The 27347-nt window shown below is 39.4% G+C and overlaps 1 protein-coding gene across 3 annotated transcripts in view; it reads left to right on the forward strand.

Moving 5' to 3' along the window:
* TTC27 (tetratricopeptide repeat domain 27) overlaps positions 1-27347 on the forward strand; it is a 169517-nt gene that overhangs the window by 65409 nt on the left and 76761 nt on the right. For 2 of the 3 annotated variants that reach the window (XM_059188599.1, XM_059188597.1), the window contains exons 11-12: positions 21783-21878; positions 26448-26570. In XM_059188599.1, the coding sequence (XP_059044582.1) occupies positions 21783-21878; positions 26448-26570 (219 nt within the window). The remainder of the gene's footprint in view (positions 1-21782; positions 21879-26447; positions 26571-27347) is intronic. The other variant, XM_059188598.1, reaches the window with a different exon arrangement.

Below are 27347 nucleotides of genomic sequence, written 5' to 3' on the forward strand. Positions count from 1 at the left end.
TGGTTGGTTCCTATCTCAATTAGAACCCATCCTCCAGTAGTCACCTTGGTATCATGAACTAAAGAATGGGGTAAAGGGCTTATTACAAAAAACTAAAGATGCTTCTTTAACCCCTACTACTCAGGAAGTTAAGAGAATTTTACCAGGAACGAGGGATGGAGATCAAATATTGTTATCCTATCACACCCCTAAGCTTCATTTTTATCATCTGCAAAAGAGGATAATAATAGTACTTATAGCATAGGTTTGTGATGAGTATTGAAAGAGACAATATAAGAATTAATAAGATGTGGTTCCACAGGTACAGATTGTAAAAGGAAATAGAATTCACCCTAATGCAAAAATAATCAAAATTAATCTGCATTCAGGCATCATCTCCATTTATTACTAACGTTTTTTCTCGTCTGTTGACGAAATAGCATTTAGTCTCTTTCACAAATTGTCTAATAACCTAACTGTGATGCAGATTGATTGCCAAGAAAAATTTGAAATTTGCAAAAGATGTAGGATTTCATGAAGTCAATGACAGTGGTATTGCTAAAAATGTATTTTTTGCTTTGGAACAATTTAGTCTTAAGAACGATGTGAAGAGAGGTCCCTGGGGGGGTCAGTTAGTTAAACATCTGATTCTTGATTTCGGTTCAGGTCATGATTGCAGGGTCATGGGATCAAGCCCAGTGTCAAGCTCTGCACAGGGTGTGGAGCCTGCTTAAGATTCTCTCTGTCCCCCTCGTCCCTCTCCCCACCCCTCTTTCCCTCTATTAAAAAAAAAGGGAAAATAAGAAAAAAAGAGTGATGTGAAGAACTTCCATCCACCCTTCTGAGGAGACCCCAGTTAAGTTTTATCAGTTGTCCTAATAATGTCCTTTGTAGCAAAAGGATCCAAGGACAGCATGGAGCTGCCTCACCCTTTCAGTTTCCTTCGTCTGGAACATTTTCTCAGGCCTTGCTTGACTTATGCGGGGTTGATGATTTTGAAGGTTACCAGCCAGTTATTTTGGAGACTGTGATGTTTTCTCATGATTAGATTCAGGTTACACAGTTTTGACAGTAACTTTCCAGAGGCGGTGGTGTACTCTTCTCACTCCGTCCCTCTTGGGGACCAGATGCTACGAGTTGTCCCGAGATGCTCTTTGATCACTGAATAAGGCCATGTTTGTGGATTTTCTCCCCAATGTAAAGTTATTTACTCTTTACCTTGTAAATAGTAAGCATTTGGGGGTAGTTACTTTGAGATTATCATCCAATTTTTATCCACTTGTTTTAGCATTTATTGAGGTTTCTTGACAGGGGAAGTTATCATGATGATTGCCAAGTGGCAATTTTCTTATTTTATAATGACTGTATAATATCTTAGTTGGTATTCTGCTATAGGTAAGAGCTTTATTTTCTTTTTATTTGTTTATTTATTCACTTATTTATTGATGAGAGTGCGGACTTGTGGGTTTCTATTTTATTCATTGGGATATAATCTTATGCTGTCATTACTTACGTTACTGTTAATTTTTTATTTTGATGGAATTTCAGCTCACGTGAATAAGATAAGCTTCAGATGGAGTATATTGTTTGTTGCTATAGTAAAAGCAGAAGTGGATAATCTGTGTCTGAGAATGCTAATTATACCCAACTATCCATTCTCCTTTTGGTTTTAGAACCTGAGTTTTATCCAGGCATAAGACTTCCCATCCTCTTTTGCAGGTGGGAGGGACCATGTGATTCAGTTCTGAATAACAGATGTGGATAGAAGTGATGTATACCACTTCTGGATTATGTCCTTACAAGGGAGCGTGTATACTCCCCTGGTATTTTATTCCTTCCTGTTGCCTAGAAAGTCAGGAGAAGTGGTCTGCCACCTTAGATCAGAGATGCCATGTGTTGAGGAATGCAGAGCTCTTTTACCAGCTCTGGATCACTTACCACTGGATTTATAAACGAGAAAGAAAATTGTATCTTGCTTAATAAGTATATTTTTAAAATTTCATTTTATAGTAGTTTAATCTGTATGGACCCAGCTGAGAGCACTTTTTTGATGTTCCTGGAGGTATACAGATCACTGATGCTTGTTTGGTTTCCAGGTCTATAGGCAGCTCCTGCCCAGAACCTAAATGATGAAAGTGTTGGGGGTGGGGGAGGTCAGTGCATGTCCTAGGTCCAGGTGTTTCTTATTTTAATGAGGCTTTAGTTAGATTTTTAACTGGGAACGTCTGAAGGAAATACATAATGAGATGTAAATACTGGGTAAAGTATGTTCCAGTTTACCAAATAATCATAAGCATAACTCGGTACTGTCTACAAGGCTGGTAGGAAGGAGGAGGAGGTGACTTAGGGACAGCATATTTTGGAGTGTGTGGAGTACAGAGTCCTTCAGTCTGGTTCATGCCGGAGAACAGCATGACATAAAATGCTGGGAAGGGCTAACTGTTCTAGTTCCGGTATAGGGCTCCAGAGTGTGGATTTTTTTCCCCTTGGAGTAAAAGAAACTATGGGTAACATGACAGAAGTCAGAGTTTCAAAGAGAGTCTTAGGGTATGGTAGCATTTGAGAATGAGAATAGAAGCAGAGACCTCAATTGGGGGTTACTTTCATAGGCCTGCTTACTGGGAGCAGATTTAGTATGGATAGAAACACAGATCCAAGAGTGATTTGTGGTGTTGTTCTAAGATAGAGAAATCAGTTTCAAAGAAACTGAAGGTAAAATGAAAGATGGTCAAACTTTTAACATTTTTTTTTGGTATGGCTGCTGAAATTTAAACTCGTAGGGGAAAATGTGCAGAGTAAGATTATTTTTCAAAAAAAGGTATCATGAGCACTTTAAAAACAGTCTTTAAGAACTTTAAAGAAATTTTTTTAAAAGAAATAGCTCCTCTGCATTTAAAAGTCTTAGTTGCCATGTAAAAGCAGACCTTTATTTGGATTAAGTGAAGTTTTTGTTCAAAAAAATCCATGTAAATATAAAACAAACAAAAAATTCGTGAAAACAAAAATCCCACGTTCCCTTCCAGAACTTCTCTGTGTTGGCATAGTTTGGCAAACCCCCAAGAGGGTTACCAAGTTACCATAAATGTCAGTACTAACTTCCCAGTTAGCAAATATTTATTGAATTCTTAGTATGTACCAGGTATTGTATTGGGCCTTGGGTATGCTAAGATAATTAATATGTAAGCTTTCAGGAGCTTACATTCCAAGGGCCAGATTTTTAGTCTTGGAATTATTTTCTACCTCAACTTTTTCAGCCCCCTCCCTCTGTCTGCAAAATACATTGCAGTTACCATGTCCTTTTTCCTTTTCTTCCTGCTCACAGTTCAAATTTATTGAGGGCCTACTATGTGCTCTACGGTTTGTCACATACTGTTTTAACCATTTTACTTCTTTTCACTGAGTAACATCGTATCTCAGAGCCCTTTATGTTATTGTCACATGTTATCCAAAACAGTGAGACACAGAGATCAGGGTTCCGTGCCACTTGAAGAGTAACAGGAGAGAGTGGGATTGGGCTGAGGAAGAAGTTACACGGAGGTGCAGGCCCAAGACAGCTCAGGCTATTTGCCAGGCCGAGTGTCCCCCTGACCTTCTACCTTCCCTTCCCCACCACTGGAGATATAGGCGGCCCTGGAAGGGGGCGAGACCTCAGGCCAGGTGCTGTCAGTGGCTGTGGGGGACGCTGAGACAGCTGACAGCCGGGGACCATGTGTGCACCCCACTCCCTGCACCTGGGCCCAGTGTCGAACAAAGAAGGAAGGTAAAGATGTGGTTTCATGACCAGCACTTTAAATTATTCTCGCTGAATTGCTCCTGTTGTATTGAAGTTTATTTATTAAAAGCTCATTTCACACTAAGCAGAATATTGAAATAACCAAGTGTTAAAGTGATCAAATATGCATATTTTTGTATAGATTTTTGGTCAAGGCGACCACACATAAATTTTTCAAATTTTATTTTGGGAAACAGTTTAAATGGCTTTTTTGTATGTTTGTTTGTTTGTTTGTTTCAGCTTTAAATAGTACTAGATTACATTTATTTATTAATGAAAGATATACTGACTTGGAAATGATTGGCTTTACTTTCATCTCTTACATTAACCTTGGCATAGGAAATAACTAAGTCGTCATTCAGTTTTCTTTTGGAGCGGCAGTTAAACTCAAAAAGTAGAGCGGTAAATTTGTCCATAAGTACATAGCATATCTTTTTAATTTGAAACTTATGTTATTCTCTGAATTATACACATTATATTTTTGGGCATCAAATAACAAAAGGATGTGTTTGAGGAAAATAGGTTTAAAGAAGGAGCCACGTCACTGTGCTCTCTCACATCTTGCCGTGTCTTGGCCATCGTATGTCTCATATTTCCCCGTCTGCCATCCAAATCCTGCATTCTGAATAGAGCTATATACTTTTGCCTATAGAACAAGATGAGAAGTTGTTATTTCTGCCTTTACAGGGTGATACCGCAGAGAAAATCACTTCACGCCCCAACCCAGAAATTTTGGAAATTAGCCAGATCATGTGACTGGGTGAATGCAGGATTTGTCTAATTTTCTGTCCCTTGTTGAGCCATTTACCTCATCATCTGAACTCTTGCCAATTCTCTGATTCAGCGTTTGATAGTCCTGTGTTTGTTGAAGTTGCTGCATCCCTGAAGAATAAGAGGAAAATGGTTTTTTAAATACCTGTATATAAAACAATGTTTAGAAGAAATTCTGTTTTAGTTTCTGTGAAAATCTGTTTCCTTCCTCAGCTGTTATAACGTGATAAAACGATAAGCTGTTAAAGCTGAAAGAAAAATAAGCCAGAAGGAGCTGTTTAGGGGAAAAGCTTAGTCTTGTCATATTACGAGTTGAGGAAGTGCAGGTGGGATGAGGTCAGGTGACTCGCCCCGGTGGCCTGGCTGCTCAGGTGACTCGCCCCGGTGGCCTGGCTGCTCAGGTGACTCGCCCCGGTGGCCTGGCTGCTCAAGCACAGAGTCGTGACTAACGGGCACAGTGATGAGCAGCTACATGGAACGCTGTGATGGCAAGTCCCGAAGATGGCGATTTGGGAGGGATTTCTGAGACAGGCCAGACTTAAAGGGAGAATATCGCATCCCACTGAAAGTAAATAAACCAATGTTACAAGATCCATCGAGGAAGAAGGAGCTTCAAATTGAGGACAGTCCGTTTAAAACACCTATCTTGTGAAAATTATCCTAGGCTGGAGTTCTTTAATGACTGCATGTTTGATGGTCATGATGAAGAAAATGATGTTTATGGAAACACTGAGTGGTTAGGATTCAGAAGCAAGAATTAAAGTGAGATTATATTCTCTAGTCCTTATTCATACCCTGCTTTTGATTATTTTATGTTCATTATTAAAATAATCTTGCTTAACAAATTTTATTTTTATTATTTATTTATTAAAAAAAATTTTTTTTAAAGATTTTATTTATTCATTTGACAGACAGAGATCACAAGTAGGCAGAGAGGCAGGCAGAGAGAGGAGGAAGCAGACTCCCTGCTGAGCAGAGAGCCGATGCGGGGCTCCATCCCAGGACCCTAGGATGAACTGAAAGCAGAGACCTTAACCCACTGAGCCACCCAGGCGTCCCTACTCAATCATCTCTTAACCCTGTTAATCTAGTAAGGACAGCCTGCCCGTGTTCAGGTAGCTGAGCCTCTAAAGATGATTTTCCAACAGGGATCTTTTCCTTCAACTTTGAATTTCTGGGAAGATAATGCATTGAACTGGGAATTGGAGATTATAGCAGTTTTCTATCACTAGAGACTCTTCTACTGCATTTGACTTTTTTTTTTTTACTGTAGTAGTTAATTGATTTTTAACATTTTTTAAATGAGTTTTAGTTTTCTAAGAACATCTGTTCTTTTTTTTTTTTTTTTAAGATTTTATTTATTTATTTGCCAGAGACAGAGGGAGAGCGAGCGAGCACAGGCAGACAAAGAGGCAGGCAGAGGCAGAGGGAGAAGCAGGCTCCCTGCCGAGCAAGGAGCCCGATGTGGGACTCGATCCCAGGACCCTGGGATCATGGCCTGAGCCGAAGGCAGCTGCTTAACCAACTGAGCCACCCAGGTGTCCCAGAACATCTGTTCTTAATACTAGAGTTGTATCCATGCTTTGATGGAATAGATGTTTTCCATCATGTTTGATTCTGGAGGGAGAAGGGTCCAGAACAGGATGATTGGTGCTGTTGTGGAGAGTATCGCTCCCGTATAGGCTAAAACACTTCTCTTTTAAAAGCTGATAGTCCTGGGGAGCCTGGGTGGCTCAGTCAGAGAAGCATCCACTCCTGGTTTCAGTTCAGGTCGTGATCTCGCGATTGTGAGATCGAGCCCCACATCAGTCGAGAGATTCTCTCTCCTCCTCAGTCTCTAAAATAATTGATTAAAAAAGAAAGAAAGAAAGCCAATAAATAGCCCTTTCTTCACATGTCTGTTTAAGTTCTAGTAATGATTAAAGGCATGTCATAACAAAAACCTTAATTAGGGAAAAACTGATAATGTCAGGAATTATACAGTGAGCCTTGTACTTGTTTTTGGATAATTTCATAAAGGGGTCCTCACATTATTTTTTGCACTGAGGGAAAACCACTCGGCTGGCATTATATGTATTTAACACCTGGGCCAAGTCCGTGGTTATTAGTGGCCAAGTATGTTTTGTTTTTTTAACCTATGTCACTGTTTTTAATTGCTCTTAATTATAGAAGCAATACCTGCTAATTATAAAAAGTGTAAGCAATGGAGAAGCAGAAGAGAAAAACTGTGTTTTCCCCCCACCTTGCTTACCTTCCAGTCTCACTTGGTAACCTTCTAGACTTATTTCTCTGCATAAATAAATGGTACGCTTAAACCTCAGTCGGATTGTGCAGTCTGTATTACTTTATACCTTTTTGCCTCTTAAGGAACAGCCTGATCAGCTCTGTGTGCCAGTACCTGTGGCGCTAGCTCACTCATTCCAGCAGCTCTATGTCACTCTGTTAAATGGAGGCACTGTGATTTATTGAACCTATCCCCTATTTTTGAAGGTGCCCTTTAATTAATGTATTTTGATTTTTAAACTGCATGTTAGAAGCTTTCATACTACACATAGTAAAAAAAAGTCTACTCAGAAGGATCTCAGGTGCAAGATGTAAATTCTCCTCCAATTCCCAGTTCACTTTTTAGCAGCTTCTTTTTTGTTGTTGTTCTAGTAATTTCCTTTATAACTTTAAATATTTATGTTACTATTATACTTCTTTAAATGCTTATACTCTTTTTCTTGATTTTTCAAATTTTTTTTTAAAGATTTATTTATTAGGGGGAGTGGGGGCAGTAGCAGAGGGAGAGGGAGAGAAAATCTTAAGCAGATTCCACTCTGAGTGTGGAGCCTGATGTGGGGCTCGATCTCATGACCTTGAGATCACAACTTGTGCTGAAACCGAGAGTTGGATGCTTAACCAACTGACTCATCCAGGTGCCCCTTAATTTATCAATTTTAGATAGAGTCTGTTGCCTCCACACTGTGAATTATGGATAAGTCAGTACATCTCTTATCCCCTCTTCAATTTTTATGACTTTTTTTTTGCGATGGTTAGGGATTGTTACTCTACATTTTATTCTGTAATTTATGTCATCTGTTTTTGGCCATATGTTGATTTTTAAAATTTTAAATCAGTTTTGTAGTATAATTATGATTATATGACTATTTTAATTATATAATCAAATACTGTGATTGTACCTATAGAGAAAAAAATCATATGCTTTGTCTCTGAACTTTTGCTACTTAACAAAGACTGTCACAGCAATCAGGGTCTGGGGGATTCTTCATTTGTTCCTTTTTCGCCTTTTTTTTTTTTTTAAACTCCTAGGTCATAGCTACCACTGTTTCTTTGATCTTTGTTGTTACATTCATTGTTTTCCGTGTCTTTTTATGTTACTTCCTGTGTAACTTTATCTGAAGGACATGGGTGGTAAAATTTGAGTCTTTGTGAATGTATTTTTCCAGCAGAATTTATTAGTTGGGTTGGGTATCAAATTCTAGTTTCAAAATCATCTTTCCATGGGACTGTAAATGAGATCATTTCTTTAATATTGTCCAGCATCCCAGTTTACTGATAAGTGGCAGTTTGATTACCATTACATTTTTTAAAAGATTTATTTATATATTTGTGAGAGAGAGAGAGAGAGTACAAGCAGGGGGAGGGGCAGAGGGAGAGAGAGAATCTCAAGCAGATTCCCCGCTGAGTAAAGAGCCCAACATGGGGCTTGATCCTACAACCCTGAGATCATGATCTGAACTGAAATAGTTTGAGCTGCCTAACCAAATGAGCCACCCAGAAATCCCATTATTGTTCATTTTAAGTGATTTTTTTCTTGTCTTTTAGAACACTTCTAGAATTTTCTCTCCATGCTTGGGATTACGGATGTTTGAATGTGAGCATGGGTTCCGGAGTTGTACAATGTGGTTCAGATCCCATCTCTACCATGTACAAGCTGCTTCTTTCTTGCACAAGTTGCCTAACCTCTTGGTGCCTCAGTTTCTTCATGTGTATAATAAGATAAATATACTTACTATGAGGGTTTTATGAGTTAATATTTAGAACAGTGTCTCTCAGGAAGGAGGTGCTTAACAAATGTCATAACTGTTATTCTCTTGGGAGTACACGGTGTTTCTTTAAATGTTATCAGTCATGTCTCTGTAGTTCAAGGGTATTTTCTTACATTTATTTTATTTCTTTAATTATACTTCCCCATTTTTTTAAAGCCTTCTTCTATAGTCTGATTCTGCAGTAGGAATTCTAGTAAACTTCTGTGAGACCTACTGAATTTACCTTGTATGACTCTTAACTTTTTTTTTGTGCTTTCTTTTTCTTTGTATTTTTGCTAGATGTCATAGGAGATTTCTTTAACCTTTTTTTCTAGATCACTAGTTTTGGTTATTAGCTTAATTCCTAATATTATTGTGTTTATCCTTATAATTTTTTATTTTGATAATTTTTTTTCTTTCTCCTTTTTTTTTTAAACAGTTATTTTCAGGTGTATAATATAGTGATTCAGTAATTCTATGCATTTTTTCTCAGTGCTCATCAAGATTAGTCCACTCTTAATTCCCTTTATTTCATTAAAAATAATACTTGACAATTTTTAATTTTCAGAATTCTGTATTTTTCTTTTTTAAAGATTCTTATTTATTTATTTGAGACAGAGAGAGAGCACTAGTAGGCAGAGAGGCAGGCAGAGAGAGAGAGGGGGAAGCAGGCTCTCTGTTGAGCTCAATCCTAGGACCCTGAGACCATGACCTGAGCTGAAGGCAGAGGCTTAACCCACTGAGCCACCTAGGTGCCCCTGTATTTTTCTGATTGTTCTTTCTGATACCCTTTTATTGTTTTATTGATGTGATACCTCATTTAATTTCTTTGCACATTGTTAATTAGAATTTTAAAAATTCTCTTCTTTCCATGAATTCTCTCTCCTCAATAGTAAATTATCTTATATGTTCATCTTGGCCCTTCTTTTCTTGGTCTTGCTTTTCCTTAACTTCCTGATGATCACCAGTGTTCATTGTACTAGTGGTTAATGTGAGCTCTGTCTGTGGTTATATGGGTTTCTTTGTCTGAGAGACCTTTCCCTGGAATGGAAGGGCTGACTACATACTGCACACCTGGCCAGGGTGTGTCTAACTGGCAGACTCCGTTAGGATTGCCAAGAATCTTCCTTCTACACCTTCCCCTAGGGCCTTAAACTTTGGATCTGAGTTAACTGATGTTGTAACAGATGCTTTTCTTTTCAGATAGGCTCCGTATATCCTGTTGCTTTATTCCCTGATTGCTTTCCTCCAACAAGACATGTAAGATCTGGAAAGCCTCTCTTAGATGGTGCGAGCAAGCAGCAGTGTGCTTTGGCCTAGGGGCCAGAGAAGGTATCCAGAGGAGCTGGTCGCAGTGCCAAGATCCCAAGTGAAGAGCCAGTAACAAGAGATACAGACACTCTGTGAGGAAGACCTTCTCTCAGTCATTGTCTGAAGCATCAGCCAGTGGTAGTAAGTCACAGAAGTCATAGCCTAGAATATTGGGTCACCTTCATCAGAGTGACAACCCAACAGGTAAACTAAACAATCTGTGAGGTTTTCTTGGACCATTGAACTTAGGGAGACTGCAACAGATACAAAAGGCTTCAAGTGCTTCATAGAGACACCTGTTTGTCAAGAGCAAGGTTCAGGTGTTTCAAGGACAGGATGGCAGGGTCAGAAAAAAGATCTAACAGTTCAGAAAATGTGTATGAGGTTGATAATATGCAGAACTAGCTCTGAATCAAATATGTTAACATAAGGCCTCCCTTTCTGCTGCTAGACCAAAGCCAGACCCTGGGTCAAGGCATCACAGTAGAATTGCCCTCTGCCTGTAGTCATCAAGAGCACTTGGCAGGAGGGCAGGAGTTTGGGGTAGAAAGCCAGCTTATGTGGACCATCTCAACTTTATTTTTTTAAAAAAATTGTTTATTTTAGAGTGAGAGAGGGAGAGCATGCATGTGTGTGAGCAGGGAAAGGGGCAGAGGGAGAGGGAGAGAGACTCTTCAAGCAGACTCCCTGTTGAGCAAGCAACCCAACCCAGGGCTCCATCTCTGGACCCTGAAATCAGGACCTGGGCCAAAATCAAGAACCAGCCACTTAGCTGACTGAGCCACCCAGCGCCCCTCAATTTTAGAATAGTTACGTAAGTACGTGGTTCTCTGTTTTTTTTTTTTTTTTTTTTAAAGAATTTATGTATTTATTTGACAGAGAGAAATCTCAAGTAGATGGAGAGGCAGGCAGAGAGAGAGGGAAGCAGGCTCCCTGCTGAGCAGAGAGCCCGACGCGGGACTCGATCCCAGGACCCTGAGATCATGACCCGAGCCGCAGGCAGTGGCCCAACCCACTGAGCCACCCAGGCGCCCCAGTACGTGGTTCTCTTAAAGAGGTGGGGCCATGACTGTAAGAAAGAAGGTGAGGGACCCAAATGTAGGTTATAATGTTTAGTTATACTTTGCTGGAGGCATGTTCTCAGATGCAGGTAAGAGCTCCCTAGTACTCCCCAGTTTCCCAGCAAGCTTTCCATCTTTATAGGATGGCATCCTGTGGCAGCCAATGCCAGAAACTCCCCTTGGCATTGACACAGGGGTGAGGGATATTTTATGCCTACCTGGGACCTCCCATCCTTCAGCCAGATAATCATCGTGAAGGGAAGGCATCCCCCAACCGACCCAGACTTCTGACCTATCTTAGCTTCATTCTGAGTTTTGTGAGAAAGGATTTCTGAAGTTGTTTTATCCCATAACTAGTAAGAGAATTATACCACTTTAATATCTTCATCATTTCTCACCAAGACCATTGTAACTGTCCATACTTTTTCTTCTCACCACCTGGGTTGGTCCTTTTGTTGAAAAATCAAAAATCAACTGACCATACTTATGTGGTTTATTTCTGGGACTGTGTTTTTTTTTTTTTTTCTTCTATCTTTTTAAGATTTTATTTATTTATTTGATAGAGAAAGAGAACAAGCAGGGAGAGCTGCAGAGGGAGAAGCAGATTCCCCACTGAGCAGGGAGCCTGATGTGAAGCTCCATCCCAGGACCCTGAGATCATGATCTGCACCAAAGGCAGACACTTAACTGACTGAGCCACCCAGGTGCCCCAGACTGTGTTTCCAAAACTGTATTTTTGCACTTACTTAATGGTATTATACTTTGTTTGGAAACCTTTCTATCTTTACATCCAGAATGTGAGCTTCTTGAGGGGTCAGGTTCTCTCATTTATTTTTGTATTCTTAGAATAGGCATTCAGTGGATGTTTGCTGAATGTTGAATTTGGGGAAAAAAAATCATGTTTGAATTAGCTACTTATTAGCAAGACTATTTGGGGATTGGCTAAATTAAAGATTAAATTTTTGTCTGGCACTTGAGTAATCCACGAGCTGTAGAGACCAGCCTTTCTAATATCATTCCAGGCCAGACCTTCAGCCCAGTGCCAGAGCTAACAGGAACAGAGCGATCTCCTTGATCACAGAGGTTAACGTAGCATTCCCAGAAGGTAGTAATTCACAGTTTGGTTGGCTGTATTTTTTCAAGGGGAGGGAAAAGAGATAAAGGAATGTTAGTTTTTCCTTACAGGGTTTCCTAAAAAGTGATGAATTATGTGGATTAATCACTACTTTTTGAGGTTGTTAGAAGTGATAAGAGCACTAGAGTCCACGGATTTACTTAATTAACTAGAAATATGTTCACTCTGTGTTTCTCAACATCCCAAAAAACCGAAGATTTTTCTTTGTATCACAGACTAGTCATTTGTTCTGCATTAAAGACTTCTCTCTCATATTTTAGCATCTTGGGATATGTGTGTGCTCTGTTATTTATATATATATATATAGAGAGAGAGAGAAAGAGGGAGCGAGGGGGAGAGAGAGAGAGAGAGGGAGAGAGCGCGCACTTCATAAAAGCACATCCTCATGCATTGTACTTGGTGGGCTTAGTATTGATCTTGATGTGCAACCATTTGCATGAGTGGGAGAGTATTTGCCCTTGTGGGACACGCAGTCTAGTAATTCCCGCTGACGGTGGCTGTACTAGGCTTGCCTAATGAGTGGGTATGGCTTTAAACTTTGAGAAATTGCATTTGATTTTTATACTTATTTTGAACATCCTTCTCCTAAAGGTGCTTGTGAAGGTCAGATTGATGTTTAGAGTCTTTCAAACCCTTTACCCTTCTATTTCAGTAAAATTTTAAGAACAGGTTTCAATAAGAATCTTTTCATTGGAGGGACAGAAACCCCTTTAGACTGACTGGAAGAAAGGAAATGTCCTGGCCATTATTTCTGGGAAGTCTTGGGGTATGCCAGTCTCAGTGCCAGCTGGATTCAGGGGCTCAAACAGATCATCAGGTCTTTTTCTGTCGTTTCTCTGCCTGCATCCCCCCATCTCTGGTTTTCTCTGCCTGCTTCAGTATCAGAAGGTCTGTTTTCTGAAAAGTACCAACTTCTGTTGTCCACAGACCTCACAACCCAAGGGGGAAAGAGAGATCACATAACGTACCCAAGGTTAAGGCCCCTAGCCTCTTGTGCTTCACTCCTCCTGTCTGTGGAACGAAGAGAGCAGTAAGTAGTGCCTGCTGCACACACACGTGGAGCGATCAGAAGAGTTAACGTTTGTGAAACACTTGGAATAGTGCCTGGTACATAGTAAACCCTCAATAAGTCTTGACTGGTATTATCATATGATAATATCAGTATGATCCTTCTTATGACTCACTAAAAGCAGTCATTGCAATCTGGAAAATTGAAAAACTTGGGGGTAATTACAGTGCTTCATCTTTAATATACTGAGACATGTCTTTGAGTTTTTTAAAAAGCCAAAAGTTGACAACGTGTCCATTCTAGCTCTGTACTTCACCTGCGTTAGTCACCATTTGCAGCATTTGAGAGTTACTGAAAGGTGTACTAGGATTTGCTTGTGTGATTGTTACTGTGCTTTTATATGTTGGAATGATTAAGGCTAACTACTGTTTATTTAGAATTGTGCATAGTTACTACTGTTTACTGACCGCTTATCTGCCGGGTGCCAAATAATCCTAGCCTGTAGGCATTATCTATATGTTTACTAGTGAGAGAAATGAAGGGCAGAGATTTTAAGTGACTTACCTAAGGTCTTGTAGCTGGGCTAGAATTCAAACCAGGTCTCCCATGGATTTTGAAATCCGTGCTTTCCAAGTTAATCCATCATGCTACAGTGTTCCAAGGAAGCTATGAGAACTGGCTTAAAAAAGACAAAAGATCAGTATAAGACCTGGCATCATCTAGAGGAAAGGAATTGCATGAACACAGGCAGGAAGCAGTGAAGACAGGCTTTGGTGAGAAAGGCTTGGGTTGCAGAATTCTCCCTCTCAAGGCCAGCAGTTTAGGTGGACGGGGAAGGAAAGAGAATGCTCACTCTCGGACGAGGTGCCGGGACGGAGGAGAACACACAGACGGGCGAGAAGGGGCTTTTGCCAAGGCCAAGTGAAGGAGCTGCCAAGAGGGCTGAGAGGCTAAAACCAGGACATGGGTTTCATCGTAATTGTTTTGTACAAAACAGGCACTGGTTAGTTCATAGATAAGTGGAACAAAGAATGGGACAAGTGATATATGCATAAAATGAACTTTATTAGTAACAGTAAGCACAGAGATTAAAAACCCTAGACAGTTATGGAAATGTAAAAAGTAGGTAAAAGCGAAGGAACTTGAGTAAAGTGATGGAAGAAAGGACACCAGCTCCCAAAGGTGACACTAAACGATAACTCTGGTTAGATTCCAGGCAGAGACACGTTTAAGTTGTGTAGACGGAGTCGGACTGGGTTGACTCAACGGGAACATCAGTTTTCCCTCGGAGAATACCCTGTGCACATCCTAACAGCCTTATGCAACATTTCCCAAACTTGCCCAGACATGTGAACCACTTCTGAGGTGCTTGTTAAAATACAGGTCTGCAGCCCAGCCCTCAGCGATTTGTGGTCAGCAATTATGGGCGCTTCTGAGACAGACCGCCTTGGGCAGAGGTCAGCTGTTCGTTCGTCTTTAGGAGCTCCAGATGTTTTTCTGTCTCACATCCCAGTGCTTAGAGAGCAGAGCTAAAAGGCCATTTACAAGGTCTGGAGGCCAGCGTTGTGATTTAAGAGGAGACCATGTACCAGAAGGAACCTTAGTTGAGAGTGTTCTTATCAGAGTCTGGGGCCAATGGACATTGAGCTCTGAGGACAGGAGCTTAGCCCTGACACCTACTGAGGAAGGTAGGGTGTAATTATCATTCAACTTAACTACTTTAACTTTTTTAGAAAAGGTGATACTTGGAGTTTAAAACTTCCACTTAGGTTTTAATTACAAATATGTTATCCTTTGCACTCTCACAATCCTTGTAGATTATAAACAGACTGACTTGTGTTCTCCTTTCCTAATTTTTTTAAAGATGATGAAAAAGAACTTGTAAGTATTTCCTGGGGCACCTGGGTGGTTCAGCCAGTGAAGCATCAGACTCGTGATTTTGGCTCGGATCATGATCTCAGGGTTGTGAGATTGAGCCCCGTGTTGGCTCCGTGCTGGCCGTGGAGCCTGCTTAAGATTCTCTCTCTTTCTGTCCCCTTGCCCCTCCCCACCCATTAAATATTTCTTTAAACACTAAGCAAGGGGAAGTTTGGGGAGGAAATTGGAGGTGGGCAGATGTGGGGATGGCATCCAAGACAGCACATTGCTAATTCTAAGTCAGCAGTTTTCAAAGGGTGATTTGTAGAACCCTAGGGGTCCCAGACCATTTCAGAATACCCGCAGGTCAAATCATCTCCCTAATAATACGAGGATATTATTTACCTTGACAGTCTGTGCATGCTGAATCAGCAGAAGCAGTGTGTGTCGGGGTGGGGGCTTCAGACTTCTGGCCCCTTCACCTGAATCAAGGTGGGAGCTCCAAACCGTGCTGGGAGTCATCGTATGCTTCACCGCCACGCCGTCAGTTTCCAAAAAAAAAAAAAAAAGTTGTCTTTTTGGATGCCTTCGACAAAGCAGTGAATATTATGTTATTAAGTCTTTACCCTTGACACTGTATCTTTCCTAATATTCTATGTGGTGAAGTGGGAAGCACTTAGAAAACACTTGGGCCTCGGGGTGCCTGGGTGGCTCAGTGGGTTAAAGCCTCTGCCTTCAGCTCAGGTCATGGTGCCAGGGTCCTGGGATCGAGCCCCGCATCGGGCTCTCTGCTCGGCAGGAAACCTGCTTCCCTTCCTCTCTCTCTTCCTGCCTTTCTGCCAACTTGTGATCTCTGTCTGTCAAATAAATAAAATCTTAAAAAAAAAAAAAAAAGAAAGAAAGTTGGGCCTCATGCTGAAGTACTGTAACTGTCTTAGGAAACAGCTGAGCTGCCTGCTTGGCTCTTAGAACATTCTCTTTTCTTGAAAGAACGACTGACACATGTAAGGTATTCAAACTTGGGTATTTGGCAGAAATTTTCTCAGAAAAACAATCCATGAAGTGAGCTCATCACTTCAAGGAGAATAAGTTACTGTAATTTGTTACCAATGATAAAATCTTGAGCTTTTAAGGAAAAAGGAAAGGAGTTTTGGGAAACTTATATCTCCAACTATGAAACTTGACCGTTTCCCAGTACTTTAGGTATTTGGTTAGGAGTTTTCCCCTGAGATTGTTGGTGATATTAAGGCATATAATTTTTAAATATTATATGAAATATGTCAACATGTGGAAGATCTGTGTATTTTCCAGATGACTAATACAGGATGTTAAAAAAATCAAGCATCTGGGGGCGCCTGGGTGGCTCAGTGGGTTAAAGCCTCTGCTTTCAGCTCAGGTCATGATCCCAGGGTCCTGGGATCGAGCCCCTAATCGGGCTCTCCACTCAGTGGGGAGCCTGCTTCCTCCTCTCTCTCTGCCTGCCTCTCTGCCTACTTGTGATCTCTGTCTGTCAAATAAATAAATAAAATCTTAAAAAAAAAATCAAGCATCTGTAAAAGATTTATTGAAGGTTTAAGGTAGATGAGGGAGTGTTTTTTTTGTTTGTTTGTTTACCAGTGTGTTTTACTGTAACAAAGAAAAGTTCATTGATAGGATTTAAAATTCCACATTGTAGTTGTGGTAAGAAGTCTCCATGTGTTGAATTTTGGTGTAGTATCAAAGAATCGTGTCTACAATTAACTGAAAAAGCTGTTAATGTACTCTTCCCTGTTCCAACCACATAGCTGGATGAGGCCAAATTTTCTTCTTAGACTTCAGTCAAAATATCATATTGCCACAGATTGATTATAGGAGCATGTATGAGAATCCAGATGTCATCTATTAAAATGTGAGACATTAAAGAGATGTCCAAAAATGTAAGACATTGTCAATGTTTTTCAAGACTTAAAAAAGTTGCTTTTCCTAAAAACATCATATTTATGTTAAACAATGCATCTATTATTTTATTTTAAAATGAATTAATAAATATTTAACTATTTCTTAGTTTTAATTTCTAATATGGTAAGTATTGATAGGTTATAGCTCACATAAACAAAAGCTCTTTGGAGTTCCACATAATTTCTAAGCGTTTAAAGTCATCCTGAAACCAAATAGTTTAAGAACGGCTGACTACGGGGAGTGCTCCCAGGAGGCTATCTGGGCTTCCTTCAGAACTGCCTTTTTATGTTCATCTACTTGCTCTGGAATCATAGAAGAAGACATCTAGGTTCTCCCAGCCCCCATTAGTAGACCCAGATTCTACCAGCCCACCCACTAAGTTCTTTTCTGTGTCGAGAACAGGAAGCAGTAAGTGAAGTTCTTGACCAGGCCATACCCTGACTCCTGTGTAATGGGATTTAAGTTGAGGGGAAGACAACCAGTTCTGGAGTTCTGAATATTTTACCACTGAGAAGATGCTGTTTGTTCTCACAGCTCTGATAATTTTATGCTTAGTTAGAAGGTAAGATTTTAATAAAGCTGTCAACTTGGTCTTAGGAATCAGGCAGGCTATTTTTTTCATAGCATTATGACTTTGGGCAAGTCATTTTTATTTCTCTAAGCTTCAGTTTCCTATATCTAAGGTACAGTTGGTCTAACAATAGGTTAATGGTGGTGTCGATACATACTGTTTGTAATAGGTCTAATTCTCATTCCCCTTGATCTTATTGGCAACTTTCTGGGACTCGGGGGTTTGTAAATCATAGCTGAATGACTGCAGACTCCTGTCAGAGGAAGCTATTCAGCCCAACTGTTGGATATATTTGATTAAGTGCATATTTTTATAATAAATCCAACCCTCCTTTATACACATACATACACATACACTCACATGCACAGAGATTGTACAACAAAGCAAGGTGATTTGGCATATGATCAATCGTACCTTTTAGATTATCGGCTAATTTCTACTTGGCTTTTCAGAAAGATGATAAACACTTTGATATCACGCTAGCAAGAATGAATAAACTTCAGTGAAAGGGTCGGTCCTTAGGGACTAGCTCTGTTCTTTTGAAGATATGTGTGCCATACTTTTAGATATGAGCACATAAATAAGGTCTAAATCATACCAGACCTTGTTCAGAATTATCCTTCTATACTAAATCATTCTCCATGTACTAATTTTAAAATGTAGGCTTGATCTTCCCTAGCTTTTTGTGGAAGATCTTTCCCTACTGAAAACAGAGCTGTGAGAAGACGGACACATCATTGCTTTCTGTGGCCATAGTCTTTTGTTCCCTATTCTGTAAAATATCTCCTGACCTGTGGTACTGTGGCTCCTGAAAGGTTTGAGAATGGTTTTTGCATGAGATTAGGGAATCTGTAAGCACAAGTTCATCTTCTCAAAGGATACTCAAAGTATAAATGCTTTGAAGTAGCATTTGGGGAGAAAATACATTAAAAGGGAGCCTTAAAACTCGGTAACAGTGTCATATCTTAACAATGTATACATCATGAAGTCATCATTGGTCTGTCCCAGCAGGTATACGTGAATTTTCTGTGACTTGGCTCTTCCCCTCTGGACGAGGCCCTAGACCATTCCTCGCTCCTTACTCATCATCTTTCCCATTCATCCACATCTCATCACCCTCCTGGAGAATACTGTCTTGCTTTCAGTTCTCAATGATCCAATTCTTAATGGTTGATTGAGGGTATATTTGTGTGTCTGTCTCTCTCTTCATTTTTGGCATTGCCACCTTTCCTTAAAGACCACCTCCTCATACCAATTTTAACTTTTCACCAGATGGCCTATGACTTTCAGGTATGAAAATCTTGTATTTAGAAACTGGAAACAGAAAATGGTAGAAGGAGAGGCTGCTGCATTAGAGACCATTTACCTACATTTCTGGGAGTATGTGAAAGCTCGCAAAGGGCCAGTTTCTCATGGAGTGCACTGTTCATGTCCATGTTCATGCACATAGATCCACACAGAAGTGCCTGGGACTCCACTTTCCTTCAGTCCTATCGCCTGGTACTGACCGTCCTACCATTGTCTTCCAAACTATCTGGGTCTTTAGTTTACCTCTAAGAAAACTTGTGTTCAGTTGATGATGCTATAACTAACCAACAAACCTCCTCAAATCCTTGAAATGAAACAAAACACTCTTTTGGTAGAGCCGTTCACCCATCAAACATTGAAAGTGCAATGATCCTTCCACAGATGAGTACCATTGTGGTTTAACAACTTGCTTATTGGAGATAAACCTAGAATCCAGGTCATTTATCCTGACTAGCCTGGTTTTTCCTATAAAACACTCAAGTCTATTTGTATACGGTAGAATTATTTACCATGCCTGCAAAGGACACCAGTGTGTTTAGATATAATGGAATTATTTCAGTATGAGTTGCTAAAAAAAATCTTGCTCCGAGAAATCTAGTGATGTATTGTAAAGATGTCCCTGTCTTTGTAGTGAATTAGCAAATAGAAAAGAGTGCTTTGAATTCAGTAGAGGTTATAGGCAAACAGCAGCACCCCATCATCCCTTTCTTTTGTATATTAATTTAATGTTCCTAATTTTATGGGTAGGTAGATCTTATTTAGGTGGCTGTCATACTTAAAGTAGGAAGAAGTATATTTTGTGCAGGAGTGAAAATAGGTGAGAATTCTGTCATAGTCATTACATTCCTATGAAGCGTGACTGTACTCATGTGGGGGCTTATTCATGGTATCCAGCTCAGGTAAGTGTTGGTTTTCTGATCTCTCTCCTGTGGTCTTTGTGATTTTGGGGAGTATCTGAGAATATCAGAGATACTTAGATACTCTGAGATCATCAGGCCATTAATATATTAGGAAGTCTTGATTGAGCACTTGGCCTGTTTTAGCTAGAAGCAGTACCTACAGCAAGCAACATGAGTTTTGTTTGAAAATAAAGTATTTTTCATGTAATTATGGTTTCATAGAAGTAGGTGTTATGATGTTGATTTGGGCTTGTATTATTGTTATTAAATAAGCATTGGTTATTTTTTCTTTTCAAGAAAAAAACAGATAAAAGGAAAAATTTGCCCCCTGTTTATGAATTAATTCTGTGAACCTTTTATTTATGTATTATAACCATATGTATTCAGCCAGAAGTTTTTCTTCTCTCCCTCATACAACTAAACAGCTTTGGGCAGAAGCATGCAACCTTTTTACTATTAAGTTTCTCTGAAGTAAGGCCAGAAAGCTTTAAAAATATTTTGACCAAGATGGTTTAAGAGTCTGGTTATGTCTCAGTTTGTTCTGACGGACTTGAATAACATCTTGGATTGTCAAAGAAGTGATGTAATGAGTATTCTGTCAATTCTACAGGATATTCTTAGGCTAACAAATGTATCTCCCACCTAGTAAAATATAGAAAACCTCCAATTTGGGAGCAGTTTCCCTGCTTAGAAACTGATCTCCTTGTCTTGGGTTTGTACTGGGATATGTTAGACTCTTGTTGTTTTCTTTCTTCTGAGGAAGGTAGACTTTCTCTCTTACTTTTTTTTGAGGTTTTCAGTCTTACAAATTCATAAAAATTTGAGACAATATCAAACTTATAGAAAAGTTGTAAGTGCACTGCAACTGTTTTTTGGTATCCTAAAGTATTGAAAAGTAAGTTGCCAACACGGTGCTTCTCATCCTCAAATACAAGGACCTCTCCTACATGACCACACTATGTGCAATGACCTCAGAAAATTAACACTGACCTCTCGTTACCATGAAATCCTCCTAAGATAGCCTTGTGAAAACTAGTCAACTGGCACACACACACACACAGAAAATTTGAGTATTGCGATATGCAGAAAAGGTCATGATAATTCATAGTTGAGAGAAGGTCTAAGTATATGTCAGACAAAATATATATACTTATGATAAACTAAATGACACATTAAAAGTCAGGTGAAGATGATCAGGGTAACGGGGCCATTGTCCATGCATTTGCTTAGAAACTCAAGAGTGTGGCTGCATTCACTTTGATGCTGAATATATAAGCTGTTCTAATGACCGATCATTTGACCTCTGGATGGTGCCAGCCTTTGACGTTGCAGTTGGCCTTGGTAACTTTTCTCACAGTCTGCCATCTTGGTCTTAATGATCTGCTTCCTGATGTAGCTCCAGAAATTCAGTTATTCAGTGTAGGTATTGCAGTACAGCAGAAGGCCTCTTCAGTGCATGAAGCTTGCAGCTGTCCACTGTAGCTCAAGAATGGTCTTGTGTGAACAAATGTCCTGCCTTAGAGCTCTGTTGCTGAAGAGGAAGAAAACTTGCCCTCTGTGACCAAACAGACCAACCCACCTTTTGCTTTCATTTTATTCCGGAGATGATAGTCCTAAATGAAATTCTTCATATAATTTTTCTCTGATTTATATTAACAAGTGCCATTGTCAGAGTGAATTATGGTTGTGAAATAGGCTAAAGAACAGTTTTTCGTAGAAAAAGTAAAAAGCCTACTTAATTAAGGCTAGTTCTTTGAGTGGGTCATTATAGGAAGTCTAAGTTTTAAAAACTGTTTTCTGGATAAGTCTTTAGTGTACATGTTTATGTTAACGTTGGTTCATCTTAAAGTTTTTTAAATGTTTGAGGAAATTCAAGAAAAAATTCACACATTTTATCACCTCATCAAAGTGATTTGTGGGGGCCCAGTCAGTTAAGCATCTGTCTTCGGCTCAGGTCATGATCCTGGGGTCCTGGGATCAAGTCCCACATCAGGCTCCCTGCTCAGTGGAAAGCCTGCTTCTCCCTCTGCCTGCTGCTCTCCGTGCTTGTGCTCTCTCTCTCTTTGTCAAATAAATAAATAAAATCTTTTAAAAAGTTTATTACACATATGGATTCTGATTATGTTGTATTCTCTTTAAGGCTCTTGCAGACCAGTTTGAAGATAAGACTACATCTGTACTGGAACGTCTGAAGATTTTCTATTGCTGTCAAGTACCCCCTCACTGGGCCATTCAGGTATTTTTCTTGCTGTTTGTCATTGGGTATGGGAACTACTTTGCTTTTGAAAGAAAGTTAAGTACATTAGAAAGGAATGATTTTTCAGTTTATGTTGGAGTTTTCAAATATTTCAGTGAAAGAACAAAAGTATCTAGCTGGGGATTGCCAATTACTTCAAAATGCTCCTTTGGTTAAAGTGAAAACATTTTTAAGGTGTGCCTGTATGGCTTAGTCGTTGGGTGTCTGCCTTTGGCTCAGGTCGTGATCCCAGGGTCTGGGGATGGAGCCCTGCAGCGGGCTCCCTGCTCCGTGGAGAGCCTGCTTCTCCTTCTCCAGCTCCCCCTGCTTGTGTTCCCTCTCTCGCTGTGTCTCTCTCTGCCAAATAAATAAATAGAATCTTAAAAAATTTTTTCTTGGGGCGCCTGGGTGGCTCAGTGGGTTAAAGTCTCTGCCTTCGGCTCAGGTCATGATCCCAGGGTCGTGGGATCGAGTCCCGCATCGGGCTCTTTGGTCGGCGGGGAGCATGCTTCCTCCTCCCTCTCTCTCTGCCTGCCTCTCTGCCTACTTGTGATCTCTATCTGTCAAATAAAATAAAATCTTTAAAAAAAAATTTTTTTTTTCTTTAAGGAATTTAAGACAAGATTAAATAGAATCCTTGAAATTAAGTAGTGAGAGAACCACAGATGCTTTCATTTTTGAAATTAATATGTAAAAGCCGGTTAGGACCTCCTGCTTGAGAATGAACCTTTTAACCAAACTGTTGACAAAAACAACTTAAAGCGTTTGTTTCTTGCTCTATCTGGTGAGATAACCCTTGACTACCTTTCTATTTCTGAGATGTGAGAATACTAGTGTAGCTCCTAAGGCTCCATACTGGGATAGAGATTCAGGCCCCTGTGTTACGGGTGTGGCCCCCCTATTTTGTAAACTTTTTGGCCCTGAAGGCAACTTAGATACCAGGTCCAGTTTCTTAGTATTACTGAGAGGAAAACTGAGGCCCAGTGCAATTAACGACACTTTTCCAGTGTTGATCACATAGCTGTTCATGAAATAGAGCTCTGGTTTCCCAATTTTTAGTCTAGTTTCGCTCCTTTCCTTATCTCTTCATTGAGTTGTAATTATGCCAGTAATGACAAACAGCTTTGACTGCATACTTAGTATGATGCATGCATTTTGTTCTGCATTTTGCACACATTATCTTATTTTATTGCAACAATTGTGTGAAATATCCCCATTTTATAGTTGAGGAAGCTGTGATACTGAGAGGTTAAGTGGAGTGAAATGGTGACAGGCAGAAATTTCTAGATGGTTTAGTAACTATTGTCATTTCAGCCAGCTTCCTGTCCTCTCTCGTAGGGTACACACCTAGGTAGTGATTTAGAATTATAAATGCCAACCCACCATTCAATGACTCTATATCCCCATTGTTAGATTCCTTTGAGTGTGTCACATTCTTTTTTTTTTTTAAGATTTTATTTATTTATTAGACAGAGAGATCACAAGAAGGCAGAGCAGCAGGCAGAGAGAGAGGGGGAAGCAGGTTTCCTGCTGAGCAGAGAGCCTGATGCGGGGCTCAATCCCAGGACCCTGAGATCATGACCTGAGCGGAAGGCAGAGGCTTAACCCACTGAGCCACCCAGGCGCCCCCTGAGTATGTCATATTCTTAAGCACAGAGTAAAGTAGGGGATTTATTACACATTGGAATTCACTTTATTGAAGGAGTCTCAATATAACAGGCAAATGAAAGCTTTGTTATATTATCTCAAAAGGACTACCTTTATCAAGAAGGTGTTAACAGCTGGAACTTTTTGGTATGTTTTTGACCCTGATCTGTGAAATTAAATGCCTTGTCCTGTGTGGTTTGTGGTGGATCAGCATCTCAGATTCTGAGCTATTATTATGACAAACATGTATGTTGAGGGTATAGCTTTCAGTCTATCTCTGAATAGAAGCATTAGGAAAATTAAATACTATTCAAATAGAATTTAGGCAAAATGTTTATCTGTTTAGGAAGCTGTGGATTTTAGGATCTTTAGGCAGTTAGATAAACATCCTCTTTCATTAACAATTTAATTTTTTTTTCTTTCATTATAGGGAATGACCATATCTTTATGTATTATTTTTAAAGATAAAAATAGGACTATAGTAGTGTAATTTATCATAAAAAGAGAATACCTCTAGCTAGCCCTAATATCATAGATGCCATAACTTTCCTCATTTATTAAATGAAAAGATTAAACTACTTACCATGTGAACACTAAGGTTTATTCCAGCTCCCATGTGCTATGTTCAATTTTTTAAAATGTGCAAATAACTTAAAATAGACAAATACCCCCAGATCCATGGCATACTGAAGAAGTAGATCATTCCCTTAATTATTTTTTAAAAATATATTAGCTTATAAATTTCAGATATATTTTGTTTTACTTTCTCATTTTTTCAGCCTTTGGCTTCTTAACTCTTAAATAGGTACTGAATTTTCAAAGAGTAGTAAAATTTAACAGAAAACAATGTATTCTCCACTAATATAAAATGTGTTCTCCATGCGTTATACAAGAACTTTACCTACTTTTTTTTTGAAGTAAGCTCTTCACCCAATGTGGGCCTTGAACTTATGACCCTGAGATCAAGAGTCACATGCTCTACTGACTGAGCCAGCCAGCCACTCTGAACCTCACTTTTTAAACCTTTCTAGTATTTTTTCTATTCCTGCAGGATGGACCACTTATAAACCATAATATATTTACTTTTTTTTTTCTTAAAGATTTTACTTTTTTATTTGACAGATAGAGATCACAAGTAGGCAGAGAGGCAGGCAGAGAGAGAGGGGGAAGCAGGCTCCCCGCTGAGCAGAGAGCCTGACGCAGGGCTCAATCCCAGGACTCTGGGATCATGAGCTGAGCCACCCCATATATTTACTTTTTAATAGTTTAACTTTCAGTAACCTTACCACAACTTGCCCCCTTTTTTATCTGCCAAGATTGGGAAATCAAGTAGTTAAGTGTTTTGGAATGTATTCTAAATAAATCCAGGTAGATCTGAGCATCAGAGATGCTTTCATGAATAAAGTACACAAGTGCTAATGTATAGATTTCTATCATTTATGTCAACTGCTTAGAGTTTTTATTATTTGAGTTCAATCTCATTTTTTCCCAGTTTGAGGTATAACTGGCCTATAACATTGTATTAATTTTAGGTGTACAACATAATAGTTTGATATATCTGTATATTGTGAAATGGTCACCACATGGAGTTTAGTTATCCATCTCTTCATATGATTACAGTTTTTTTTTTCTTGTGATGAGAATTTTTAAGATCTATGTTCTTGGCATCTTTAAGTATATAATTCAGTATTATTAACTGTAGTCATCAGGCTGTACATTGTATCCTCAGAACTTTCTTATAATAGGAAATTTATATTTTTTGACCACCTTCACGAATTTCTCTCACTACTACCCCTCAACCTCTGGCAGCCACCAGTCTGTTCTGTTTCTTGAGTTTGACTTTTTTAGATTCCTCGTGTAAGTCAGATCATACTCTGTTTTTCTCCATCTCATTTATTTCACTTAGCATAAGCCTACCAGGTCCATCTATATGGTCACAGATGGTAAGATTTCATTCTTTTTTATGGCTGAGTAATACTCGTGTGTGTGTGTGTGTGTTGTGTGTGTGTTGTGTATATGCACACACTACAGTTTCTTTATCCATTCATCCTTTGGTGGATACTTAGGCTGCTTCCATGTCTCAGTTATTGTAAATAATGCTGTAACGAACATAGGGTTGAAGATACTTTTTCAAGTGAAGATTTTCCTTTTGAATAAATGCCCAGAAGTGGAATAGCTGGATCACTCAGTAGTTCTATTTTTAATTTTTTTTTTAAAGATTTTATTTATTTATTTCACACAGACAGAGAGATCATAAGCGGGCAGGGAGGCAGGCAGAGAGAGAGGAGGAAGCAGGCTCCCTGCTGAGCAGAGAGCCTGATGCAGAGCTTGATCCCAGGACCTGAGATCATGACCTGAGCCTAAGGCAGAGGCTTTAACCCACTGAGCCACCCAGGCGCCCCTATTTTTAATTTTTTGAGGAACCTCCGTACTGTTTTCCATGGTGGCTCCACCAGCTGACATTTCGCACCAACGGTACACGAGGGTTCCCTTTTCTCCACGTCCCCACCAACACTCATCTTTTGATACCAGGCATTCTAACTAGAGTTTTTAAAGTTGATTTATTGCATCTCAGCTGTACCATTCAGAGATGGTCACAGAATCTGCAGGTAAGAAAGAGATGCTGACTTCCTTTGCCTTTTAAGTTCTTCTGAGTTCTTAGGAAAAAATTGATACATTGAGTGTTTTGAAAAGTTCCTATATTAGAGTTTTTTAATTCCGTACCCCCGTATAAAGAAACTTGCTCAAGTAAAGGTAAAGATTGAATCATTGCAAATTTCTAATTAGTTGAGGTCAAATTGTAGAAATGGTGTATTTATTACAGTAAGCAGACCCTTAACATGGCAGGTTAGCACACCCACAAGTGAAACAGGAATTTCTTTACGTAAAGAAATGTTCATTATTTTAACTTGATTCTTCTAGCGCCAACTTGCAGGTTTTCTCTTTGAACTGGGATGCACGAGTTCAGCCCTTCAGATATTCGAGAAGCTAGAAATGTGGGAGGATGTTGTCATTTGTTACGAGAGAGCTGGGCAGCATGGGAAGGTATGTAATAGGAATATTCTGAGTACTGATAAGAGCCTTCTATTTGGGGGCATCTTTCTCACTTGCTTTGTTTTTCTAAGCCCACTTTTGCTGGTAGTTCACTTACTTTCTCTTTTTTTCACTTTTTCCGCCAGCAATCTTTTTAATGTTTTCTCTGATTTTTGTTGGGGCAAATAATTTTATGAGTATACATGTACGTGTATAGGTAAAAGAGAAAAGCAGGCCAAAACTGAGATGATGTTGTTTGGGGATGAATAATGGCAGTGTTAAAGACTCTGTATTTTGATCTCTTGCCTTTGCTAACTCTCTTCCTGAGGACAACTTCAACGCGAAATATTATGAATTATTTTAAGCATCACTGGGTTGCCCGATGATCAGAGTTCGTGGGGCTGAAGGGAGGGTTACCTAGGAGGGAGAGCAGTTGGGTGGGCCTTTAGAAGGAAATCTCAAGGGTGTGGCCCCCCACCCTCCTTAGGGCAGAAGAGTTGTCAACTATGTAATGCACATTTAATTCCACCCTTAAATCGGCTCAAGAGGAAAAATGTTGCAATATTTATATCTGTTATTAATTTGTTGTTTTTTTCGCCATCATAAATGAAAAAAATTTTTAAAGAATAAGGAGTTCTGCCTTGTGAGTATCTGTTGAAACTGACACATTGAAGTCATATGTTAATTTTGGATTAAGTTTTGAAATGACTCAATTTCTATCATAAGTGTAGTACACAAGTAGAGTAAAACCCACACATTGGCTCATTTATTTCTATAGTCAACTTTTTA

The sequence above is a fragment of the Mustela lutreola genome, chromosome 9 (assembly GCF_030435805.1).
Source record: "Mustela lutreola isolate mMusLut2 chromosome 9, mMusLut2.pri, whole genome shotgun sequence".
NCBI classification, from domain to species: Eukaryota; Metazoa; Chordata; class Mammalia; order Carnivora; family Mustelidae; genus Mustela; species Mustela lutreola.